Source organism: Apostichopus japonicus, chromosome 20, assembly GCF_037975245.1.
Source record: "Apostichopus japonicus isolate 1M-3 chromosome 20, ASM3797524v1, whole genome shotgun sequence".
NCBI lineage: Eukaryota > Metazoa > Echinodermata > Holothuroidea > Aspidochirotida > Stichopodidae > Apostichopus > Apostichopus japonicus.
Window position 1 is genome coordinate 17,124,643 of NC_092580.1, and position 24,362 is coordinate 17,149,004.

General features: G+C 37.3%; 2 protein-coding genes and 1 long non-coding RNA gene across 4 annotated transcripts in view; 2 read left to right on the top strand and 1 right to left on the bottom strand.

Moving 5' to 3' along the window:
- LOC139960943 (uncharacterized) overlaps positions 1–263 on the top strand; it is a 44,929-nt gene extending 44,666 nt beyond the window's left edge. The window contains exon 3 of one of the 2 annotated variants that reach the window (XR_011790667.1): positions 188–263. This is a non-coding gene — a long non-coding RNA (uncharacterized lncRNA). The remainder of the gene's footprint in view (positions 1–187) is intronic. The other variant, XR_011790666.1, reaches the window with a different exon arrangement.
- LOC139960912 (uncharacterized) lies at positions 64–16,544 on the bottom strand. Its single transcript, XM_071959606.1, has 15 exons — positions 16,338–16,544; positions 14,071–14,593; positions 13,583–13,786; positions 12,130–12,803; positions 10,515–11,633; positions 9,444–9,737; positions 8,791–8,947; positions 7,790–7,999; positions 6,716–6,835; positions 5,871–6,107; positions 4,860–5,018; positions 3,612–3,916; positions 3,150–3,222; positions 2,293–2,399; positions 64–1,647 (listed from the first exon to the last, which is right to left on the bottom strand). The coding sequence occupies exons 2-15, from the start codon at positions 14,500–14,502 to the stop codon at positions 1,131–1,133; spliced, it is 4,608 nt and encodes a 1,535-aa protein (XP_071815707.1). The 5' UTR covers positions 14,503–14,593; positions 16,338–16,544; the 3' UTR covers positions 64–1,130.
- A 1,029-nt stretch (positions 16,545–17,573) lies between these two features.
- Positions 17,574–24,092, top strand: LOC139960940 (mitochondrial inner membrane protease subunit 2-like). The gene is made up of 5 exons (XM_071959662.1): positions 17,574–17,858; positions 18,642–18,745; positions 19,411–19,476; positions 20,099–20,201; positions 20,648–24,092. The coding sequence occupies exons 1-5, from the start codon at positions 17,733–17,735 to the stop codon at positions 20,810–20,812; spliced, it is 564 nt and encodes a 187-aa protein (XP_071815763.1). The 5' UTR covers positions 17,574–17,732; the 3' UTR covers positions 20,813–24,092.
- Positions 24,093–24,362: the final 270 nt, after the last annotated feature.

Below are 24,362 nucleotides of genomic sequence, written 5' to 3' on the forward strand. Positions count from 1 at the left end.
GGGGTTAGGTGGTTGTATAATCAGGTACTTGCATAAAATGAAGGAAAAGGAGACAAAAACATATATGTGTTTTAGTATATTTTCTCTATTAATTAACAACAGCTACATAACTCATTCCCTTTTTAAATTTGTAACTTGGCAATATTTTGGATATTCATATTTTCATTTACTTCTTTCCGCACTTTAGTTTGTCTAGGGGACCCTTCTGCACTATTTAGCTGTTGGAATACTCATCCAGAAGACACTGTCAGGTATCATGTCAATTATTCATGAAAATAACTCATACTTTTAATAGCTTTATTGAAAGATATCTTTACAATGATTGCAGGCTACATAATGTACAGGAATCAGACTAGAAAATTGAACTTTGAAATGCTCATGCTGGACACTATAACCAATTCAAGAATGATTTTAACAATTAAACCCACCAAAAATGATATGTTCAAGATACTATGTTACCATATGAGTAATTAGAATTTATGAAACGATGAATTAGCATTACCATTTATAATAGGACTGCTCTGAGGAGACAATGCCTTTTATATATATGTCATTTTATATTTTGTTTTGGAATATTTAGACTAAAAATTCTTCCTTAGCACCTTCTTTAAGCTAACAATGTTATCAATATAGTTTTAAACTGAAGTGTAATTTGTATGGCAAGAGATGACATGTTATAAACCTGTCCACATAATCTAAGTATAGTAGACATACATATAATTAAAATATATATTATAAGTAAACATGACCAATTTATCATTATTTTCAAATTATAGTAATTAATAAAAATTCAGCATCGTATAAAAGACAATTGTAAACTAAGATAAGGATTTCAGAATTGCACATAATATCAACAAGTCAAGACAAAAACATTGAATGATAAAATATAATGTAAAAATTTAAGGATAATATATTTTACATTTCTTCCTACATATACATTTGGCAACTAGATATGTCATAGAAAATGTCTTGCATATAGTTAAAACCATTTCTGCACTTAATATGTATCCACAACTTCATGGTTCTTGGCACTCTTTGTCTGTCTGTCTGCCTGTCTGTCCCTATACCAAACAGGATATTCCGTAGTAGTAATTCTTCTGCAATCCTACTGTGTTGAACATCTTTGGTTCTCAGTACTGAACAAGAGGTAGTAATGAGGCTAAAGTGCACTGAGGGCAAGCACTTGGCATCAACTGGCTTTCATCTTCATATATACCCTTCGTAATGGCGCACGTTACAGTTAACGTATCCGAGTACGATAAGAGTTTCCGTTCAATGGCCTCGACCTCCTTGTTGAACTCTGATCTCCCGTAGCTATGTTCGCACGTGAAGACGACCATCTCTGCAGTTGTGCTGTTAGGGGCTATCATCAATCCTTCCTCGCCAAAGTGACTGTTTCCACGCATCAAGTTGGGTAACAGTTGATCTTTACTCGACAACGGTACGCTATCGGCAGTTGCCTCTTTCTCTGGCGACAGATCGTTCAACGACATCTTGAGGTCACCCAAGACGGTGAACTTTCCTGTCTGGATGAAGGTTGAGGCAGCAGATGTAACGTCCAAGCAAAACTTGGTAGAAAAAGACGACTGAAATTTTTCCAAAAGCAGCACTTTTTCGGATGGGATTGCTGTCTTGGATGCTTTTGAGCTGCAAAGAAAATTAAGAAAACGGTTCCTGTATACAAAAGCTTTCATTTATGTCAGGATACTTTTATTCCGATACAAGACCCTTGACACTGTATCATACATTGGCTTTGAAACAAGTTGGTGGTTCTATAGTCAGTTGTCCAAGTAAAGGTCAAGTACCAGGATACCTAATATGTTACTTTTCTTCCCCAAATCTGCAACAGCTCTGCATTTAAACATCACAGTTTTGGGTATTCACAGCAAGGGCATTGCACAGAACATTGCATAGTTTATTCATAGCATCATGTACAGCTCCCCAAATTTAAAGTAAATGTGATTACAGATTGCAAAGTATGTATAAAAAAAAGGGAAAAGCCCACTGATTTCACTGAAGCAAATTATTCCAAGTTTGTGAGTTATCCAGCAAGGCAAGTTTATTCTTAAGCCGACCACACACTGACTGACCGATCACGACCGAACTCAACCCAAGCACATGTCTACTGCCAGATATTTTATGATTTTTTTCCGTTTAATGACTGTCAAGTTGAGTCAGGTGGTCATCTGACAGTCTGCAGCATGCTTTACACACAGTTTACCAGAAATGGCTCTAGACATATCAGTATTCTGGTCACTACACCTATAGTTAGGAAATGTAGTTTAAACAAACCTGAAAAGCAGAATGCTGAGTGGATATGCCAAAAGGCCCAGATGTTCTGACAGTGTGGGTTCTAAATCTAATGGTTGGAAACTCTTCTCTTCCCAGAAGATAAAAATCTGAAGATGATAAAAGACAATATGACAATTTTTCAGAGTATCAAAGTCATTTTTGCAATGCACAGTTCATTAATATTTTCATTTGGCAGTGGAAGAAACATGTGACTGCACATAAAATGCTGCTGGTCTTAGTATTGTAAACAGACTATCTCTTAACTAGAGTGTGGTTAGCTGACTGCACTTTAAAACAACCGGGTTAGGTAAGGCAAATTGATTTTGCATAAATTACCCTAATTGGTTCCCAAAAAGTGTCACTGCAATAGTAAGTAACTCAAATCTTTTCAGTAAACATCAAAAGCATGTCAATTTCCATATCAATACCACTGACTGTCTATCTTTGTTTGATATACACTTTCATGAATTTTGGTAAATAAATCAAGAGTCTTAACTGTTCTTCTCCACAACTTTCCACCCCCCCCCCTCTTAATTAGTCCGGTTTGGATTGCTCACACTTATGATACACATTAGAATTTGCCATGATTTCAGAAAAAGCTTTAATTTTAATCAAAATATTGAAACATTGTTATTTTGTTTTAAATCTGACAATAGTTTGATGTTTAAAGGATTCACAAAATATTTTAGTCATAAAAATAGATTGTGATCACTACAGGCGTGTAAGTATTGTAAAAGAGGCTCATAAATATTCATTATAACTTACTTTCTGTTGATAAATTCAAATCAATGAATTCTCATGATCTTAATTCTATTTTATGATTTCAAAGTCTAAATATCAAACTGATGTATCTTTACCTTTATCAAGATCTTCTGCAAGATTCTCTGATGATTATACAGTCTGTCCAGGGATATCGTTTTAGATAAATCTCTGAAAATCACAACAACAAAAAATAGTAGAAATAGTGCAAAATTGGTTTGAAAATTCTATACATCACAGCATTAAGATAATAAAAGTGCTATGGTATTGTTGTTAAAGGCCTTGACAATACAAGGAAGGCAACACAACATTTGGTAGGTCCTGCATCTCAGCCCTGGTCAGCTTAAAGCAAATTGGATATTTTCGTTGAACAGGAATTCACACTTTTTTTCTTCTGACCAAATGTTGCACTGCATTTTGACGAGAGCTAATATAAATTGCTAGTAGTATTGTTACTAAATCTGAAGTGCAAATTTCAAGCCATTCAGCTTAGTTTTGAGGTTATCCATAGATTTACACAGCTGCATGGCTTCACAGACTATAGAATCTAAACTACTTACTCAAAATAAGAAGTGAGGAATGCTGTTGCATCTTTCAAGGTGAGACATGGATTTTCATCTTTTAGTGCTTTTAGAGCAAAACTAAGTCCATTTTCAAAGTCTTCCATCATGAAGTAGATTTTTGAAGCCAGCGACCATAGCTGACGGTCTTGACATTCCTTCAGGACCACTGGTAGCTGGTAATAACCTCTCAGATGCTCCAGCACAAAGTATAAAGACACCTCGCTGTAAGGTGGCTTATTATCGACTGGAATGGCTAAATTTGAGATATCCTGCGACAGGTTCTCTATGACACCTCTAGGAGCCTGTGAAAGAAATGATATCTATGTTTACAACTGAAGCACATTTAATGACACAAAATGGATGACACTCTCATACTGTAATTCTTTCCTTAAAACACTTGTAACCTTACAACCACCAGGGCAAAGAAATGTTGTGGTCCAAATGGTCTAAAAGTTGTATTTGTTGTTATTATCTTTCATTTCTATTCCTGATAAAAAATTCTGCAAATGACAAAATTGTGGTGGGAAGAACTTATCCCTGTCACTATTATTTGAAGTGATTCAAGCTGAAGCCATGTTGGATTACATTATTGCAAAAATTGTGTTTGCATTTTCATTATATATACAATTAAAACTTAATATAATGTAACACATATGGCGGTATCGGTGACACACAATTACTGTGTATCCCCCCAAAAAAATCCAACCAGATAGCTTATTGTCTTTCAGAACAAATTAATTAGAAATATCTCTTGAAATTATCTGTTAACAACCCTGACAGTATGTAAACAACATCAATCGAATGTCAGTCACTGCTCCAGCAGATTCTTCTGTATATTACCAACTATCATCAGTTCTTGATAAACCAAAGCCAATTTTTAAACTTTTTCAGTGAAGTTCATCAATGATTAATGGTAAACATATTCACAAAAAAAAATCAGATCATTCAAATGAAAAGATTCATGTGTTTACACATTTTCATTGTATATTTTAACCATCTCTATTAAGTTAGTATCCATGCATAAAGTTTCTCATAAAAGCCTTTCCTGCAAAAGTGTTAATATTCATAAAAAAAATAAAGTTCATGGACTGTTTGCATTTTAGCTGCATACGTTGTGAAAGAGAAAAAACTCTACATACAGGTGTTAGACACTCTGAAAGAAGCATAAACCATAGTCAATTAAAGCTGATGTAAGTTAATATTTAAATAAAACAAGAAATGCCCTTTATGAAATAAAGCACTCACAGATGATTGGTCTATGCTGTATTTATCTATTGAAAAGAATGGCGATTTTAGCAGCTGCACCGGTATGGTGATGAGCGGTACGTTAGGAATTCTTCTAGGGCTCGGTATCGAGACAACAGTAGATGCAAGCAAGGCTCGGTTCTGCATCCCATGACCAAGCTGTTGAAGAATGAAGAAACGTACGTACTGCATTACAAGATGACGACATGGCTGTGATATCCAGTAATTATCATTCCTGTAATATTCTCTATCTACATCAGAGATCAATTATTCAAGCAATCAATGACACTAATTGAGAGCCAAATGTACGTAAATGCTCTTCGGTGATGAAGAACAAGTTTAATAATAGTGCCATGCCTCCTGGCATTCAGGAGTTTCTGGAATGTTTAATGCTGACCGGTCTATCTATACGCAGACATTTTGGAGCAGAAAAGAGAGAAAAGTCTGTCACCAAAGGAAAAGTTTGGTAACCTGAGGCTTCTACATAAACAAAATGAATCTTAGTACCTAAACCTACTGACCAGTTGATAATTAATGCCTTTGTCACTCTCTGTGTAGTGGTGATGATCACCAGAATCTTCAAGTAACTGGTTTGTTGCTTGTTTATGCTGCTTTCGGAGGGCTGGGTTCTTTTCGGTTCTGCCTTGTATCAACACAAACTTAAGTCACCACGGATGAACTGCAGTATCATCCTAAGCTGGGTTAAAGGTAAGGGGGTGGGGAGATCTATGGGGCAGTGGAGGTGGGTCGGGTGAGTGATGTTGTTAGGCACACTATCCGATGGAAGTCTTAAGTGACTCCTGTATTAAAGCAGGACTGAAAGTAAAACTAAAAATGCTTACGTCTTAATTTCATGAATGCTATTCACCAAGGAATATACCGTTACTATGATGGTCACCCACAAGTTATCCATCAGGGGAGAGGTCCCAATGAGAGTCAAATGTACAGCCATATTTAATGATACTTGATTACCGTTCCTGATTGTAACTACAGGAACCATTAGTTAAATACCTGATCTGATTCAGCTGACCCCCACGAGTACACCACTCCATAATGGTTAACAGCCGCTGAGAATTCTAAACCAGCAGCAATATCTGCAAAGTTCTGGCTGGGTTGTATCATGCACGGTGTGTCTTCATACTTCTTGTGGGTAGATGGGTTCCCGAGTTGGTCCATATCATTTCTACCCCATGTAAATATTTTACCTGACTCAGTAAGTAAAATGTTGTGAGTATATGAACAAACCATCTGAAAAAAAAACAAGAAGAATAGAAGAAAACATGAGAGAAAACAACCATCTTTATCCTTTTAGACGATATGTAAAGAAAAAATATTAATACTGCAATGTAACAGTCCAAAAACAAAAGGAACATTTTGAGCAGGTGTAACTACAGTTCTACACAATCAGCTGTATTAAATCCCTACAACATGCCATTAATATTTGCATGTGTCATATACTTCACATGGCAGTTGACAGTTGGACACAAAACACTATAAGCTGTTTAAATCCCTATAACATGCCATCAATATTTTCATGTGGCATATACTTCACATGGCAGGTGACATTTCAATATAAAACACTATTAGCTGTTTTAAATCTCTTCAATATGCCATCAATGTATCTTTAGCTGTTGTGTATTTTTTAGCATGGCAGGTCAAATTGGAATACAAATAACCATAAGAAAAATGATCCTGTACAAGAACCTTTTTTGTGTTATTAATCTTTCATTCAACTACTTAATGTATTTAACAAGGTGAAGATACATGCTCCAAGCTTGACAGGCTCTTTATCTACACATTGGATTATACAAATAGGACAAAAAAGATATATTCTTCCTTTACCATCTACTAGTTACCTTTTTAACTGGAGATGAAAGATGTTTAGTTGACACCAACATTGGTGTCATGTGACCTCTTTCAGATAAAACAGCTGACTGTGATGGCATTCTTCCGGCTTTCTTTAACTTCCTGGTCACCTTAATGAAGCAAAATATTCAATGTGAAAAGCAAGTTTAAACTATGCAGGATGGGGTGGATAGTGAACATTGTTATTGCACACCAATCTGAGTGGAGGGTCTACCTTTCAAAAATTAAGGATGCTTAGATGCAAAATGGTATTTTTGATCCTTATTAAACGCAAGAACGACCATTCTGTGAACCTTTGAAAATTGGGGTCAGGGAAGGCATATGCACACATTGCCCCCCCCCCCCCCCCTCTTGGGTACAGACCTGAAATAAAATAACATTAAGTGTTTAAGTCCTAGAATAATAGCAAGTTATTCCAACACAATTCCTCTAATGTTAGGTCCAAACAAAAGCCCTGCAAACATGTGATAACAGACATTTATATTGCCACTGTAATACAATGGGTCATTTCTTTTGCAATAACTACAGCATTGAAGTGTGAATTATTCTCCATCAGGCCCTGTTCTATAGGGTCTTGCTTACAGCTAGGCCCAACCCAAACATTAGATTACATGAAGTCATGTCTGTTACCTGGAAAACTGCGACTATACCTTGTATAATCTTGGGGTTCTAATGATGGTATATGGCACAATGCTTACATAACATTAGGTTACCATAGAAAGTAAGTTCAAAGATAAGCACAAAAACATAAAATTTAGGTCGCTTGCATCAGGGAAAAACTAGAATGAAGTCAAGGTCAACATGACATTGCCAAGAACCCAAAGTGTCAATAAATGTATAAAAGTTAGTAAAAAGTGCAGACAATTTTTTTTTCATTGTTTTTCACACAATATAAGACATCCCTTTAATGTCTATGCTGCAAAGTCTCACTCTCTCTGTTCATGCCTTTACAATGTTGCATTATCAAACTTGTTATGAGCACAATAGATTCCCATATGGAAAGCTGACAGTGCTATAAAAAATGCTGACTTTCCATCTTGATTTACGAAGGCGACTTTCCTTACCTGAATCTGAGTTTTAATTTCTACTGGACTTTTCCCCCATATGTAAAGCTGGTGTGGTTCAGGAGCAGTCAAGGCCAGGTTATGGTAGTATCCACAAGCCAACATCCTCACTGGTTGATCGTTAAAAACAGCTAAATGTAATGGATGGGAGGTCTTCCTGACGACCTCTAACCCCAGCTGACCAAATGTTCCTGAGCCGAACATCCAGACCTATAAAGTTTGATGAGAATACAGTTACCTCAGGTTATGCATGAAGCAATGAAAGACCCAACACTAGAAAGCAAAAATGCTTAACGATTCCTTACCCCATAGGCTGACAACCTCCACTATCTTCAAGGACATTTACAATTGACCCCAAATATGCAAGAAGGTCAAAAAATGGCCACCTGTGCTGAAAGTTCAAGAAATAATTGTTGCTGCTACCCTAAAGATGTTTTACCTTAACGAGGAATTTAATGGCTTACTCAACAATCTCAATGTCAAGGTACAATTTTGAGGGTCAGGCAAACTTAAAAACTTACAATTTCCAAACTGATAACCTTTCCCCTACACATGAAAAGCAACAATAGGCATAATTCGAGCAGTCAATCACATCCCCCAGTACTGCATTGTTCCCCACCAGCTTCACATAACTTACTTGAATAAATGTCTTGTATGATGTCTATGAAGTTCTATGTTTCATCTTAATAGGCAAAATAAGTCAGCCACAGTTCTTATACAAAAGTAGGCTAGGTTTGTTACTTCTTTATGACACAGGGAGGGGGACACAGGGAGGGGGATTAAGGGTACAATATTTTGGAAAAGCAACAAATTTTCTCAAACTTTGAACATCCGTTAGGGACGGAAACACAATCGACAAAGCAAAGTTTATTTTACGTTATAAACTTAAATGATGGTGAGAGAAAAATGCAACCAGCTGCTTTAAAATACTTCATTTTGTAAATGCTACAATTAATATATATTTATGGTCTACTTAAAGATGAATGATTTGTGGCCTTTACCTTTCCATCTGCAGAAAGGACACCACTGTGGCAAGCACCAGCTCCTATCTGTACGATGCCCTTACCAACCAGAGAACCAACCACTTGAGGAATTAACTGATCTTCGACACTGCCATGTCCAAGCTGACCATGGACACCCCACCCCCAGCTCCAAACTCTGTAAAAACACAAGGAACACATAATCTCAAACTTACCCCTTGAAAACATGATGGAGAAGATCATTTCATAAAAAATAGAAGAAAATACTTGCAAAGTTGACACTTAAATTGTACAGTGTGCAAACCATCAAAGTATACCTTTTACACAGAGAGAAGTAAACACTTAAACATCTTCAACGACGTCTTTTCACATACATTCGAGTACACTGGAAGTAAGGCTTGCAATCTCAAACAGATAGATAGTATTATACTGTTGAGAAGGACTGAACCCATCGTTGTAGACGAGGGACAGGGGATGGGCCACTGGAACCCATAGTCTGCATAAATAGATTTTATTGCCAAATTTGCATTGCAAATAATACTTTACTGCTCATGCAATTGAATAATACAGAATTTTGAATGTGCTCTGCAACAATGTCTTTCAACCTCACTAAGCTGAGGATACCCTCCCATTCGCATTATAGTTTATCATTAATATGTGCAATTGACACTCACTGGTTATCCTGTGTCCTGGCCAAGCTGTGATATTGGCCACACACAATCTCCACACACCCACTTCCTTGCAGTTCATCCACAAGGGAAGGATGGGTCCTCGTCTTCCTATCCCCAACGCCAATCTGGCCAAACTTTGAGCTCCCCCAAGCATAGACTCTCCCCGTAGACGTCAGGGCCAGAGTGTGTTTGTTGCCGCATGATATGCTGAGAACCTGCTGCTGGTGCATGTGCAGGGTTTCCACTCTCAGAGGCGGTGAATAACCCTCGACAGGAATGATGGAACCGTGGCCGAGTCTAATATAAACACCACAAGCCATACAAAATGTCAGAATATGAAACAGGGAAGTGTTACTCAGCAGTACTTGAAAAAGTTACAATAACTTCACACTTAAAATGACTGTAGCGCCATTTGAATTGTGTTGCACGATACTCTGTAAACAATACAATGGTAAATGACAAGTAAACAAGGCATGTTTTAAGACATTCAATAATGTTGATGTTGACTTCTGCTTGCTGAGTGATACACTACAATCTTGAAATTTGTCAGTGCCCTTTGGATTAATAATGTGTCAAAAAACAATGGTCTTTTAAGAATCGTTCAACCACTTAAAACAATTTTTCATGTCTTGTTTCAAAATCACTTGCACTGAGAGTACCATTAGTTTAAGTTTCCTGTTTCCAGAGGTTGAGAACTGTTCATACCCTCTATACGATTGCTCGAAGCATGCTATCATCAAAGGACAGTATTCTGTGGTACTAGTACTACAAACGTATGCCAACTGGCAGGAATAAATTATTTAGTAGATAACAAAGAGTAACAAAGACAATGATTGTCATGGTGTTGTCATTTTAATCATTTACCTGACATGTTTGTACATGTATGCAAGTACAGTACACCAACTTTGCATTTTTGTGATAAAACAGTCTATCATGCAAAAATGCTGCAATTTTTTTTTACTCAATCAATGTCTGGAACTCTGCCAGTGGAACATGCCACTTAAATTAATCCATGCATGCTATAAACCATGAGTACCATCGATACACATCAAATACTATAGCTTTACTACTGACCTGCCTGATCTAGCTTTACCCCAAGTATACAGCTCTCCAGACGAAACCAATCCTGCGTGGTTACGGCCACAAGAGATTAAGTTACGTCTAATGTCCGAGTGTCCCGACTGATGTCTCATAGTGGCATCCCTGTGTATGCAAGTCTTGTCGATTTCTGCCAGAGACGGCTCCTGAGTCACCTCGTAACCTTTCCGAATTCTCCGAGAATGAAGCTCGATCAGTGTGAGGATGAAGAACTGCACCAGAGTGGAAGGCTCGGTCATCTTCATATTTTCTGAGCCGTAGAAACTATCGACTGATGCGATGGAACTGGTAGAAGGAGATCGCTTTCGACCCGATTCAAAGATATCCCTCATCTTTGGTTTTGTCGGGTCCAGTAGAGAGGCTAGCAGAATCAGTTGCTGTACGTTCAACAGATGAAGATGACTGGTGAGAAACGTGGAGTGTCTGAGCACCAGATCAGTTCGCAACATGAGAATGCTTACTACTTCCAGTTTGGAAAGCCTTTCGATGAATATGCCATTTTTGGCCGATACGAAGGCATCAAGAAATTCTGGAGATGTTACTTTCCTCATCAGGGTTGGGTCCGCTCTCTTTGGCCATTGTTCAAAGAGTGTATCCATAGCTGTTTCTAAATGGCCTCTAGTCCTTGCCATGTCAAACATGAATTCCCACAGAGAGTGACTTGCCAAGACGTGTATAGCTTCCACTTCATCGTAGTCTAAATTATCCGATAGAAACGTAGCCAGCATTCTCTGAATCTCTCTTCGGTCATTGCTATTTAGGTATACAAAAATAAGACACTTGATCGCAACAATGGCAAGTTTACAACAATTTGAATGGCCCTGTTCTCCTTGTTTATTTAGTATACCCTGTATGACAGACAAAGTCTCCTGAAAATATCCATACTTTGCCAGATGGTACGCCCAAACCATAGACGAACACCTCGAGATACAATACAGCCTGGTTGCTTCTTGGAGTTGCGCCTGTTGTAGTTTATGCTCTGCTGCCCTCAGGAAGAGAGATGACATGTTAAGGTCAAGGGTCATTCCAAGGATCTCTGCTTTCTTCGTCTGTCCTTCAGCGATGAGATTAAGACAGAGATTATCAAAGTTGACTCTACAAAAGGAGATTGCAAAGAGAAATTTAACTTTGTAGTAGAACAACAATGATTTGTGATTTGTTATTTAAGCTCAATGGAACTGTGAATAGTCAGTAGAATGAATCTTCCCAACCTAGCTAGTACAGCATTTTCATAATTACAAATTTTTCTGGTCTTTTTCGATACAGTTTAAAAGGTAGTGCTGACCTTCAATATAATCAATTTCCAAAATGTGATAGAAAACTTAAACCCTCAACTATATAATCATGGATTGCTAGATGACGATATAGTTTGTAGGCAAAAATCTTGTCAAAGCAGCCATGATTTGTTATTTTCCAGAATTATCCACATGTATTGCAAAGCTTGTGCTGAATGGTACCTGAAACTGTTTATTACACTATAGGATTGAAAACATACCTGAAGCATTCAAGCATCCTACTCAGGCATGAGTGACAGTATTTAGTATTTCTAGCAAACTAATGTATCATGTTATGTAACTTTCAGTGAACTCACTGCGGTTTTATTTGGTATACACCTGTGCTTCCAAAGATGATACAACCATCTTCCAGGTCTTGACCTTCCTCGTCAGTACTCTCATTATTAACAGTTTCGTCTGCCACTTCATCTGTTGGACCTCTATGTTTTGGAAATCTTTGGCGGTAGATCCCAACCACTTCTTCTCCAATTGGCAGAGAAAGTGTCTGCAATTTAGCATCAGATAAATGCTCTTTCCCTGTAATGTCTGAGAACTTAGTGGAGAGGACAGTGACAGTGGGACACTGCAGGTTGGCGGCCTTCGTCAGGGTAAACATGAAATTGTCTGTGAGAAGTATCTTATCCGTAGAAATTGGAATGTTATAGACGAAGATTGCATCCCAACTATCCAGGCTGCTGTCGTAAACTTTGACCACATTCGAGGAGAGGCAGTGGGCTACAATCATGGTGTTGCCTTTCACTGCATGAGTAGATAACTGGACCGTCCTCATGAACTGGTCAAACCTTGTGGGTGTGAAGATCGTGGGATCATTAATCTCCGAATCCAAGATACTGATGATGGTATCAGAGGATCTCACCAAGGTGAACTGTAGGCTGGTGGCTTGGGCTTCCAAGGAATTAGAGAGTGATTCCGTCCTAGAAGAGGTCTGCTCAAGCAACAGGCCAAACTGATTGTTGGTCACTGTGGAAACCTTTATCACAACAGAGACAAAGAAAAGACTTTGAGCCATTGTCTAATGAAGGTCATTTAACCCCCCCCCCCCCGACCCCCCTCTCCCCTCCACTCCCAAGAAAACATACATTTTGTGAAAGTGATAATTGTTAACCAAGAACATTTGCTTACTCACTGCAATGCCAATTGACTGCTGTTGGAAAAATAGGTGCTTGATATGGAATTATTTTTGAGTAAATCTAGTCTAGGAATAAAAAAGGCTTCCAATAAGAGATCAGTTCCTTCAAAACTCATCCGAAGACGAACACATGGAGTTTCATGGTGTAAAATTCTATAGTAAAAGTAAAATATTGCCCACACCTGTTTGGAAAGTAACTTCAGAAATCCAACAGTTTGTAATATGCTGCTTGAAATCTTATTTTCCATTACACCAGCCTATCCATATATGCAATACTGAAAAGTTACCTTCTAGTCCTAATACAGTTTAAAAACAGTCTACAAATGCTTGGAATGCCAAAAGTACAAGGAAGGAGTCTAAATTGGCTGCTGTTTACTTTTTTTTGCTTTTTCATTTCAGATTTGCTTCTTCCTGAAAGTCCTCAAAGTCTTCTCATAACATGCAGTCACAGTCACTAAGAGCAAATATCTTCAAGAACAGCTTCCCTCCAAATCTTCATCCCTAGCCACAATCTTTTGTACATAACAACCTATACATAGATGTCAGATGTTGACTGATGTCTTTAAACAAGAAGACCCCAACAGATGAAACTGATTCAATACAGTCTTTATTGTTCTCACCAGCAGATAGGTCAAAAACCTCCCATGTTGCACAACTTCTAAGTTCATCACAGAATCACCAATCTTGACTCTCATCAGCTCTTGTTTGGAAAGCAGATCTACAAAGACCACTTCTCCTTCTTCTGTCCCAACAACACCAATGTCTCCATTCAGAAATTGGCTTTTCCAGCAAGCAATTGCCATGGGTTTGGTGTGCTTCTGTTTCTGTAATTATAAGTATTATAGCTCACGTAAACTTCATAAAGATGAAACTTTGTTATGATTTTTTTTTGTAAAATCTCTCTAGTCTATAAAATTTCCCCTAAACATTCTTATCAATAATAACTAGAAATTATGAAGAGAAGAGTTTACAAACCATTCATTTAATTATTTACAGATAGCAACTGGATTACCAACATATAATCAATTGATTTCATTTCAAGAACAAAAGTATCCACATGGTAATCAAATATTATTGATGAAGTTCAGTTATAAGTGTAAATACATACCTTTAAAAGAATCGAGCTGACATCTGTAGTGGAGCACTCTGCAGTCGAAGTAAACTGAGACTCTTGGCTCCATGATGTATCCATCAAGGATAACACCGGTAGGATATACACAGAGGCATCGGCAGTCGCGAGTAAAGCCCATAAGCATTCCTCAATCCAGCAAATGCATCTGATAGTCTTGCCGGAGTCAATGAACCATTGGATAGATTTCTTCCGAAGGGGTTTACCGATTTCCTCTGCTATCAGTGTAATCAGATGATCTGATCTTGCAATCACAGTCACAGCTATCTTTAGCGACTGATGGAAAGCACATTTTATGTTAGTTGGATGACACCTCCCACTTCTACCAAGACTTCCTTCTCTCTCTGTGCATGCTGACGAGGGATTACAAACTCTTTCCAAAGTTTGCAACTGATACAGCTGTTCTGCCATGCCAACGCCTCATATGATTCTCTGTGCTAGGATTTATCGTTAACTCTGACCTTTCAGTGGAAAAAGGCATCAAAGGGTAATAAAGTTGTATCTGTAGGGGCAAAGGAAACAGATAAGAAGGAAATTTGACCATTTTGCAACATAGATGAGATGAGATGTAATGTACACTACGTTATCCTTAAAGGACCTTGGTGCATCCAACTTTTGAAGCACAAGAGTTACACAACAGGTGGGTGCTAAAGGATAAAGCTGCCCTCAGTAGGACCTGCACTCTGATGTTCCCAAATATATGGTCACAAACAACCAACTACAAAAGTAACATCAAAATGTTACGATGGAATTCATCACTGGATATTCATAATTATGACATTCAGGTCACTATTCTGGATACTGTGGATACTATTCCTAACACTGTGCACCTACCATAGGCCACCATCAGAAAATTGGTCAAACTCTTAAGTAATGTTTGGGGTGGGCAGGAATTGGTTTGAGAAAGAAATTAAGTATCCACTACTTAAATATCTCTGAAGGACATTGAGTCATGGTCATCTTTTTTGTAGATGCCTATTTTCAATTCGTGAAATTGGTATGCTGCTCAGTATGTTGCACTACAGTAGTGTAGCCCATCAAAATACATAAATCTGGACCATACAGTACAATCAGGAGATGTGCCAAAACATCTACAACCATGGAGGGTCATGTCATACGTTCCACCAGAGCACTTAACTCTCATGATACTCCTTGTATACATTCTATTAACAACTAATGTCAAGATCCTATGGCTGCCATAGTCCTGGTGGAAGTGTGCAAACAAGGAACTTTTTTACACTGTTTACTGCAATTTTCAAATTTACCGGCATAATATATAGTGGAACTCTGTTGTCTACAAAACACAACTTCAACTTGCAAAGGGTTTAATAAATTGTTAGTAGAGCCCGGAAGCATGTCACATGATCATCCATACTCCCGATTGATATTAGGACTAGTATAACTTAAAGACTCATTGTGCATTCCATTTTGGCAGTTTAAACCATCTTTTTGCAGTACTATTATGTAGTAGATATCACAATTTTGTAGTTTTTTGTCAAAATTGTGGCCTATTTGAAGAGATGGATGGAATGAAAAATTCAAACCACAACAAAGGTGTCCAATTCTTAACTATTACATTCATTGACCTGAAAACTTTCTCGGATGCATGTTTTCATCTTGGCCAAAACAATAACAAAGATGGAAGAATGGGACACCTTTGTTTTGGTTTTCATTTTTCATTCAAAGTGGCTATTCTTACGACTGTTCATAGGAATAATTTCCGATTACGCATGCGCAGTTGCTATTTTTATGACAGGAGTACTATTTTTTACGACCAGGAGTAACAATAATTTCCGGTTAGGGTTAGTGTTAGGATTGGGGTTTAGGGTTAAAGTTAGGGTTAGGGTTACCCCTCCTACATGCGCAGTTGCTTTATTTACTTTACTGCGCTTGAATTCGCCTTTGTCGTAAGAATAGTTTATAAATAATTGTTACAACTAGTCGTAAGAATAGCCACGGCCTTTTTCATTTGCTTGATCTCTGCGATTTGGCCAGTGTTGGGATAAAGCACATCGTCATGTGTGCTTATTTACTACACAGTTATAAAGAAAACGATTATATCGTGTTTATAATAGAATGCATAATGCAGACGGGTCTTAAACTGCAAGTGTTAAAACTTTCAGTAAACTGTAAAGATACTGCAGGCTAGGCCTACAGTAGGTATTGAAACTGTAGGCCTGGCCTATGTCTTAAGACTAGTGCAATCACTGCATTAGCCTAACGAATTGACATTAAATAATTCATACCAGGATCAGTTAGGCCATACAGAAGCGTGAGCAAAGGCCTTAAGTTGAACATTTGTATTGTTGTGGTCCATGATATAGGACATCAATGGCAAAACGAACGAAACTAGGGTTACTTCTTTCTGCAATTGTTTCTTTTGACTATTTTTCTTGTTGCCAGAATTCGATACACTTTATGGCCAAAATAGTATCTAGCCTGTAACTATGCTAAAGATTGTTTACGAAAAGTGCATATTACGGGACCTATGCAAAAGTTCCTCGGCATCTGGGGTCAAGGTCGCCTGCTTCTGATGTGTTTTGTTTTTTTGTTTTGTTTTTCGCTAAAAGAGAGAAAGATGGAAAATCGGAAAATGTATTCTCATTAATCCGATTTTTACCAGTTTCCAGCATGAGGGACTGTAGTGTACAGCCCCCCCCCCCCTCCTCTCATCATCATGCATGGCCACCCTCAGCCGGTATAGATTTGAGTTTGTTTTCTGGGGGTAAATGCAAATATATCCAACACCCCTTTTTCAAATATATCCAACACACCTTTTTCAGTGAAAACACGAACTTCAAGCCCAAACATGGCTTGAAGTGCACTTTTGCAGTTATACTTTCATTAATACCTGCAATTACTTTTAAGGTTTTTTAAGAATAGCCTATATTCTTATTAATTGGGGATATCTCTAAATAGTAACAGATATATCTTTACTGAAATAATTAAAAAGATCCTGAATGAATTTGATACATCTTTGCCAATGCCCAATTAAGGAATTAAAGATACCTTTAATTCATTTGAAGTGTCTCTGATTTGCTCAAATAGTGTATCTCTACTACAAATATATGTATATGTGATATAAAAGATATCTGTGATTTTTAATTAAATATACTTTAGAATATATCTCGGATTATATATTATTATAGATCAAATTGACATATGTTATTGATTAATTATTAAAAAATTATTCGTTTGATTAATTAAAAGTAACTCTAACTCATTTAAGATCCATTATTATATGATGAAATAAAATATTTTAAACCTTGCTAACTATTACAAAGACCAGAGAAAACCGAAGACAAATATTATTCAGTGGGTTTTAATAACACAGTAGACAGGTCATCTTTGAAAATCTATCCAGTGACCGATGCACCTGTCAAACCCCTAGTCAACCGAAACGACAAGCACGTGTTGGTGATGGCGCACTACATATTTGACGTCTGCTGATATGTTGTTCTTTCCCATACACATTGAACATACAGTAGCTTTGTGCTTTGTATGTAGTGTTACATACTACACATAACATAAGAAGTTATGACTCAAAATTACAAATTTAAACTGTAATCCTTTGCTCTCTGTTGCTAGGTATTAGGTCTGAATAGACCGTGAAATCACAGTAAAGATCGAAGATTAATGAAATGACTTCTGCAACGAAGGGTCTGGTTAAGTTATTTTGTGGTACATATGTCTTTGGAATCGCAGGCTCAGTTACATTCTTTGATAAAGTGGGATATCTTGCCACTGTTGATGGCAGATCGATGCAGGTTGGTTAAATTATACTATTATTACTATGGCACATGCGTGCGGTTGGCCTAAGTTAGGCTTAGAGTTAGACCTAGTCAGTAACATTACAAATACAATCAAGTTACTGAAACAGGCTTAGGACAGGCTATGAGATACATGCAATGAGGTCTATGAATGAATGTTTCTGTTTCACTCACAGGCCTTAGTAAAGTTAGAGAAGCACACTAGGCCTACAATAACATTAGCACTATCAGTTAATTCTTTAATTTAATGAAGCCTCACATTCACAATATAAACACCATACACCGAGGAATGGCACCTTGGTTGTCTGTCACTGTGTTATTCACTCTAGGCTATTTCTTCAAACGGCCTTTTCACTGGTGTTTTCACTGATATATTGAAATGTTCAACCTCATTTGATTAGAACTGAATTCATTTCTTACTCTGCAGTCTGTACTGACATGAGCATTGACTAAGCACTGAAAAAGATTAATCCACAGCAACTTGTAAATTATCTGTTTCAACCACTTCTGATGTCGTAATATCAACTAACTCATGGAATTAGCTTGCTTCCTCCTTGCTCTGTATTCAAATAGCCACTGAAAATGTCCAGGGCTGTTACTTCCCTTTTGGAACATTCATAGTCACATTGCATAGTGTTTCACCTTACCAGAGACAAAATCCAACAAGAATGTCTATTAACTTTTCATCTGACTTAAAATGGGATGCATTCTGCGAGTACTCAATTGTTCTTTCCTGCATGATCATAAATTCTCATTCCTCTTTCTGTTTCCTTTCTACAGCCTGCTTTCAACCCCAAGCATTCCAAGTGGAGAGATATAATATTCTGTAACCGGTGGATTATTCGTGGCAGTCGTATCCAGAAAGGAGACATTGTTTCACTTGTGTAAGACAAATTAGTTAAAGGCATTGAAGACTCGCCCCAAACCGCGTGGGGCCATCTGAAAAAGTTAACTTTCTGTTGCTTGCAAGTGACGTTTTGTTCATGTCGCTACAAAATGCAGACAGTAATGAAACGTGATACCTTGTTATATTTAGCTGGACCTGAGATGTCCATCGCTTTATCGTTTATACACTGTGCTGTGGGTATTGACCGCAGCTGTATGTACTGACTGTACACTAGTGTCTAATTACCGACGGTAGCAAGCGGTGTGTGTATTTTCTGGGATCGATGGTGGTGTCTAACACTTCGGTTACACCTCATTCGAAACTAGGTCAGATTACCGGCATTAAACGTTTCTTTTTGCGCGAGTCTTCACACCTTTTAATGGTTGGAAGATGGGGTGGTGGGGGGGGGGTTGGGGTGTTACAAGTCATATATCGTTTTCAAAAATACTAACACACACAAAAAAAATAATGTATTAATTGATCCTAGAACATCCCTCTAACTACCAGGTTAAAATTTACATTGTAGATTCTGTAAATTTCTTCAGTTTGTTAGCTATAGGGGATCAAATGCAGCTTCTACTGTAAGCCCAAGCTCCAAGGTTTCTGTGAAGCAATTGTCAACCTATTGAATTGTGTATATTATTGTTTTGTTTTTTACCGCAGATCTCCAAACCATCCAAATGAAGTCCTGGTCAAACGGATTATAGCTTTAGAAGGAGAGACGATCAGGTAAACATGGTGAAGGTTCCTCGTTTATTCATATCTGTGAAGTTTCATGAAAGTGCACTTGAAGCATTTTTGACATGTCTGCAAATTCCTCTGCACAGTTAATAATTTATCTGGTATCGCATAGCAAAGTTCTATGCAAAATGAACAAATCCTTGCACAAATGTTATAGTGTTTGTGAAGAGAGAACCATACCATTTTCAGTATAACAAAATTCACGTATGTCACAACTGCCACCCAAAATGTGTAAACTTTAATTATCCACTGCTCAGTATTGAGTACAACCTTTCTGTAAAGCAATGCATACCATCCCTGATTAGCAATAACTAAATGTAGGAAGGATAATGGCTGAAAATAGACCAAGAGGATATTCAAGTGTTAAGTGTAACTCTGTTAACGAGTCATGAAAATGTTAGATATTTTCCCGCAAATATTTAGATATTGATTTGTTATGGTGGATAGGATACATCATGACATTGAAGGTAAATGATGAAGATTATACCAGAAGCATATTCTTAACTTTACAAATTAGGGGAGGTATCAGTGAGTGGTTTTCTCCATTTAATGAATTTGCTTTGCACAATATCCTGTTAGGTTTCAAATAATGTCCTATTCTATTCTGCAGGACATTAAATTACAAGACCCGTTATGTCACCGTTCCGAAGGGACACTGCTGGATGGAGGGGGACAACCATGAACAGAGCTTAGATAGTAATTTCTTTGGTCCAGTAAGTACTCCTAGATCCTTATGTTTTAATGGTACCCCGTAGTGTCCATTTATTATTCTGCTAATGAAGGACACCAAAAAACAAAAAAAGTAGAGTAAAGAAATTTTAGAGTGTGTAATAAGCAGGATGTGATTTTCTCTCTTCTGGTATCGTTCTCTTTCTCTCTTCTCGTAAATAATCTAACTGAACAGAGAGTAAAATGACAACATTAGCAGGTAGTTTGCAAGAGTTTCACAAGTTTAAAGCAATATACATTTAGTAGCGGACTATATAGAGAAGTAAACAACGAACCATTAAACTGTGTGTTTGGTACGCACTACATATGCTTGTTCACTACTGATGCTGCTGAATTAACTGTACAGTGTTATTGTTGGCCCTACCTTTTTGACTTGCTGTGATTCTAATTCTAACTAAGGTCTTAATAAATCTCTTTACCTATCACATAGGTATCTGTCGGGTTAATTCACTCGAAAGCAACTCACATTCTGTGGCCTTGGGACAGAAATCAACGACTGAAGAGTGACATACCGGCCGGAAGGACAGTTTTGGACAGAAGGAGAGTGGCAGAATTACAGGAGAACGGAGAACTGGCCGACAATGGGGATGTGTGAAGTATTTTACAGCAGAGTGTATTAGTGTAATAATCATGGGTAAGAGAGAATTTGTTTCCAAAATTGGGTACTGGAGATCCTGTGAAGGGGGATAAGGTGAAGCTAGGGAGGTGGTGTGGGGTGGGGGTATAGTCCTGCAACCGAGCCGTAAAGAGTCACTTCATATGGAGGTCAAGTAGAGCCATCACCAGTTATATTACTGACTCTAGTGAGTCATAGATTCGAGCCACTGTACTATTTCTATGTTGGAAAAACTTCACAATCTTTTTCAAGCCATTTCTCTGTTTGAAGTTTAGTGACTTAGAAACATCAAATAAATCTTTAGGCATGGAATCTTTGAAATACTGAATAATAAATACTTGAGAGACAGGTTTATCTTGTCTGAGCAGTGAGCACATGCATGGTATTAAACACAAAAAAGTGATCACCATCTCGGTATTTGCAAATACCGTAGCATAAAGAAATGTATAAATTCACGAGAATTGAAATGTTTGAAAATATCCGTATAGGTATGTTATAATGAAGGTAACATTTTACGTGTTACAACAATTCGCAATGCATTCTTCATATCAGTTGAAAACTTATAAAATTTTGAAATTCAAACCTAAAGCAGCTTATTGAAATTTAATCTGTATTTAGCCATTAATTTTTAATTCTAATATCATATTTCACCCAATAACTAAATAACTCGACCCCTCCTCCCCCCCCCCCCAAAAAAAATTAATTTGCAAATAAGATTTATAAGATTATGCTTACTTTAGCTTACAACAATTTTTTTGTCATCATTTGTCAATTTTCAATTTAGTTCCTTGAGCTATATCAAACACAAACATGAATATGTAAATGGCTGTTTTGATTTTTTTTACCTCTTTGATGTGGACAGTTCACCGTTATGCAGTATTCCACAGTTGAATACCTCTTTGTTCTATTTAGATTTCAACTGAAATTCTAGTTCTAAAATGCTGTAAATTCTGCAAACTGATAATATTGAATCATGAAAATGGCATAGAAAAGATCATACTACAAATTTCATAGCTGTAAATAATAAAGAAAGTCTCTTTTGCGTAGAATAAATCATATAGCAATAGACCAACTTCCAGTATTGAATCTAGAAAGCTTTGCAGCAGAGTTTTGGTGCAGATTGATCCTTGTGTTTGTACTTAAGTCTCAACAGAGTGCAGTAAAAGTTATAAATTCAAAGTTATTTTTATCCCTTTGGAATGTTTGCTGATCACATTTTTTGGGATAATTTGACTGTGCTAACATTTGCAAGTATGAGTGTGACATCAAGTTACTCTTGAGGGAACTGCTGGTGTTAGGCTTCCAGTTGTTGGTTTACAAAGCCTACCCAGTTATCATGAAAATAAGATTTAAAAATTTTTTTTTTATCTAATTAACTCTCCCACCTAGATTTCATCATTTTGTAATTAAATGAATGATTCTGTTTGTCATACAGCTTTCAGATTAAGTAATATGTCCAAATGAAGAAGCAGAAAAATATGACATTTCCAATAAATTTGCTCTGTCATTTGACATGGGACAATTTTAGTAAAATCAGTATCAAGAAATAATCGGTTATTAGCTCATCATCCACCTTGACATCCACTGTAGTGGCATAGTAATTTAATTCATGCTCTTGAAGTGAAGGGCTCTCCTGGAACTCAAAGACACATTACTTGGCTTAAACCTTCACATTGATGTGGAATTTGTCATGACTAGTGTGCTATGGTATTCATCACAAAAGATTTGAGGTTGACCATAATGAGATCCTCCCCCTCCCTCTTACCATAGCTCCTTGCACCCAGATGCATCAAGAGCCCGGTCCGGCCCTGGGGACAATGTCACTGGGCCTCTGTTTTGCACTCTTCCCTTATCCCATAGTTTCCATGCCCATCGACACATCCTTGGCCCCCAAATTGACTCCATGCCCCTATGCTGTATCCCAATCCCCTACTCCCATCCTTGTGAGGCCTGCCTGCACTCTGTATGTAGTGCTTTGTTAGGCCGGCAGGATTGCACAACATCATCTCGTCATCCCTCCTCTCTGCGAGTCTGTAACTATGAGATAAACATCTCATGTAAGTCAACTTTATCGAGACATTCATTGGTAATATTATGACAAGGAAGCTATGGTAGAAATATGGGAATTTTACCAAAACATCAAATAACTGCTCATATTAATTTCAATCATGTCTTTGTTACTTCCAAACCATGTTGCAGGGTTGGTGCGACTTATGGATTTATTAGAATGTGTATTTTTCATGGATGTAGTATAGTATGTGTAAATTGTCAAATCGTTAATTGTTTTCAAAGTGTTGAATTCCGTTCTGCCTATTCCATTGCCATGTTTTATCATTTTGTTTGCTTTAGTCAGTACTATACTTTGCTGTTTTATGTGCATTATAAAGAACTAAGTAAGTGTCATCATGTGTTTTTCTGTTAGGTGGAAAATGGTATAAATTAAAGTATTGCCACAAGTTTCTTATTTATGTGTATACGTGCGTCTGCGATAGCATTTACTTGAGAAAGATTTAACCAAAATTTTTCCTTTCAAACTAATCTCATAGATTATGGTATGTACTTTGCTACATAACCTGGTATTATAAGAAAGAATGATTTTTATCATGTAGATTATATCAGTTTGAGCCATTAATTTTCATCATGCTGAAATTACACAATGTTTTGGTTACAAGGAGTTTTCCTTTATTAACATAGGTTTCATCAGTTTATGTAGATGGCTCAGGGAATAAATTATTGGGTATTGCATCACATAGTGGACCCATTGCTATACAAGTGCAAGGATTGGTAGCAGTCTTTGCACACATGAACCAAAGTATTTATAAGAGACAGAGTCTCTTGAACACTAAATTATCCCTTGTGGCTAGATAAGATTATATTTAGATTTAATGATACCATCATGTATTAATATATCACTTTCATCCACGCAGATTGATCCATACCTCATTTTTTTTTGGGGGGGGGGGGGGGGATGGGTATACCCTCAACAAATGAGTATCAGCTGTAGACAAATATGCATTGTATTCTACTTATTATACAACCGAGCTTACCTTTGTGCTAAAATGTTTCTTTGGCTTATGTCACAGTGTTTATTAGTTTCTAGTTTCTCAAAAATATTTGTATGCAATAATTTCCTTGTCAGCGACAACGATAAAACGTTGTGAACTATATTTTACAAAACGTAGGAATTTATATATTATATGTGTACACTGTGTACACTAAATGTTCTTAGAATTGCAATAAAAAGTAACAGAAAATTTCATTTCACTTTCAGGTGCTTTGTTTTTTTTTTAGTCAAAAAGGAGGCAACTTGTGCATGGCCTTCCCACATCCTGGATGTATGTATGTGTGTATGTATGTATGTATGTATGTATGTATGTATGTATATGTGATCTTCCCGCAAGCAGGAACTCGCGAAAGAAGCCATGGAGGCTTGTAGACTCGCAAGCTGACCGAAGCCAATCTCTCGGCACACATCCATTTAACGTCCATGTCAGGAAGTTGTTATTGAACAACACCCTTGCCAGACGAC

Bases quoted from the DNA above. Each gene is read 5' to 3' on its own strand.
- LOC139960940 (XM_071959662.1), top strand. From the start codon at position 17,733: ATGACTTCTGCAACGAAGGGTCTGGTTAAGTTATTTTGTGGTACATAT. The intron at 18,746-19,410 runs GTAAGACAAATT...TTTTTACCGCAG, and splicing joins GGAGACATTGTTTCACTTGT to ATCTCCAAACCATCCAAATG. The intron at 20,202-20,647 runs GTAAGTACTCCT...CCTATCACATAG, and splicing joins ATAGTAATTTCTTTGGTCCA to GTATCTGTCGGGTTAATTCA.
- LOC139960912 (XM_071959606.1), bottom strand. From the start codon at position 14,502: ATGGCAGAACAGCTGTATCAGTTGCAAACTTTGGAAAGAGTTTGTAAT. The intron at 9,738-10,514 runs GTCAGTAGTAAA...TGTTTATATTAG, and splicing joins GGTAAAGCTAGATCAGGCAG to ACTCGGCCACGGTTCCATCA. The intron at 8,948-9,443 runs GTGAGTGTCAAT...GTGTTTTTACAG, and splicing joins GCCAGGACACAGGATAACCA to AGTTTGGAGCTGGGGGTGGG.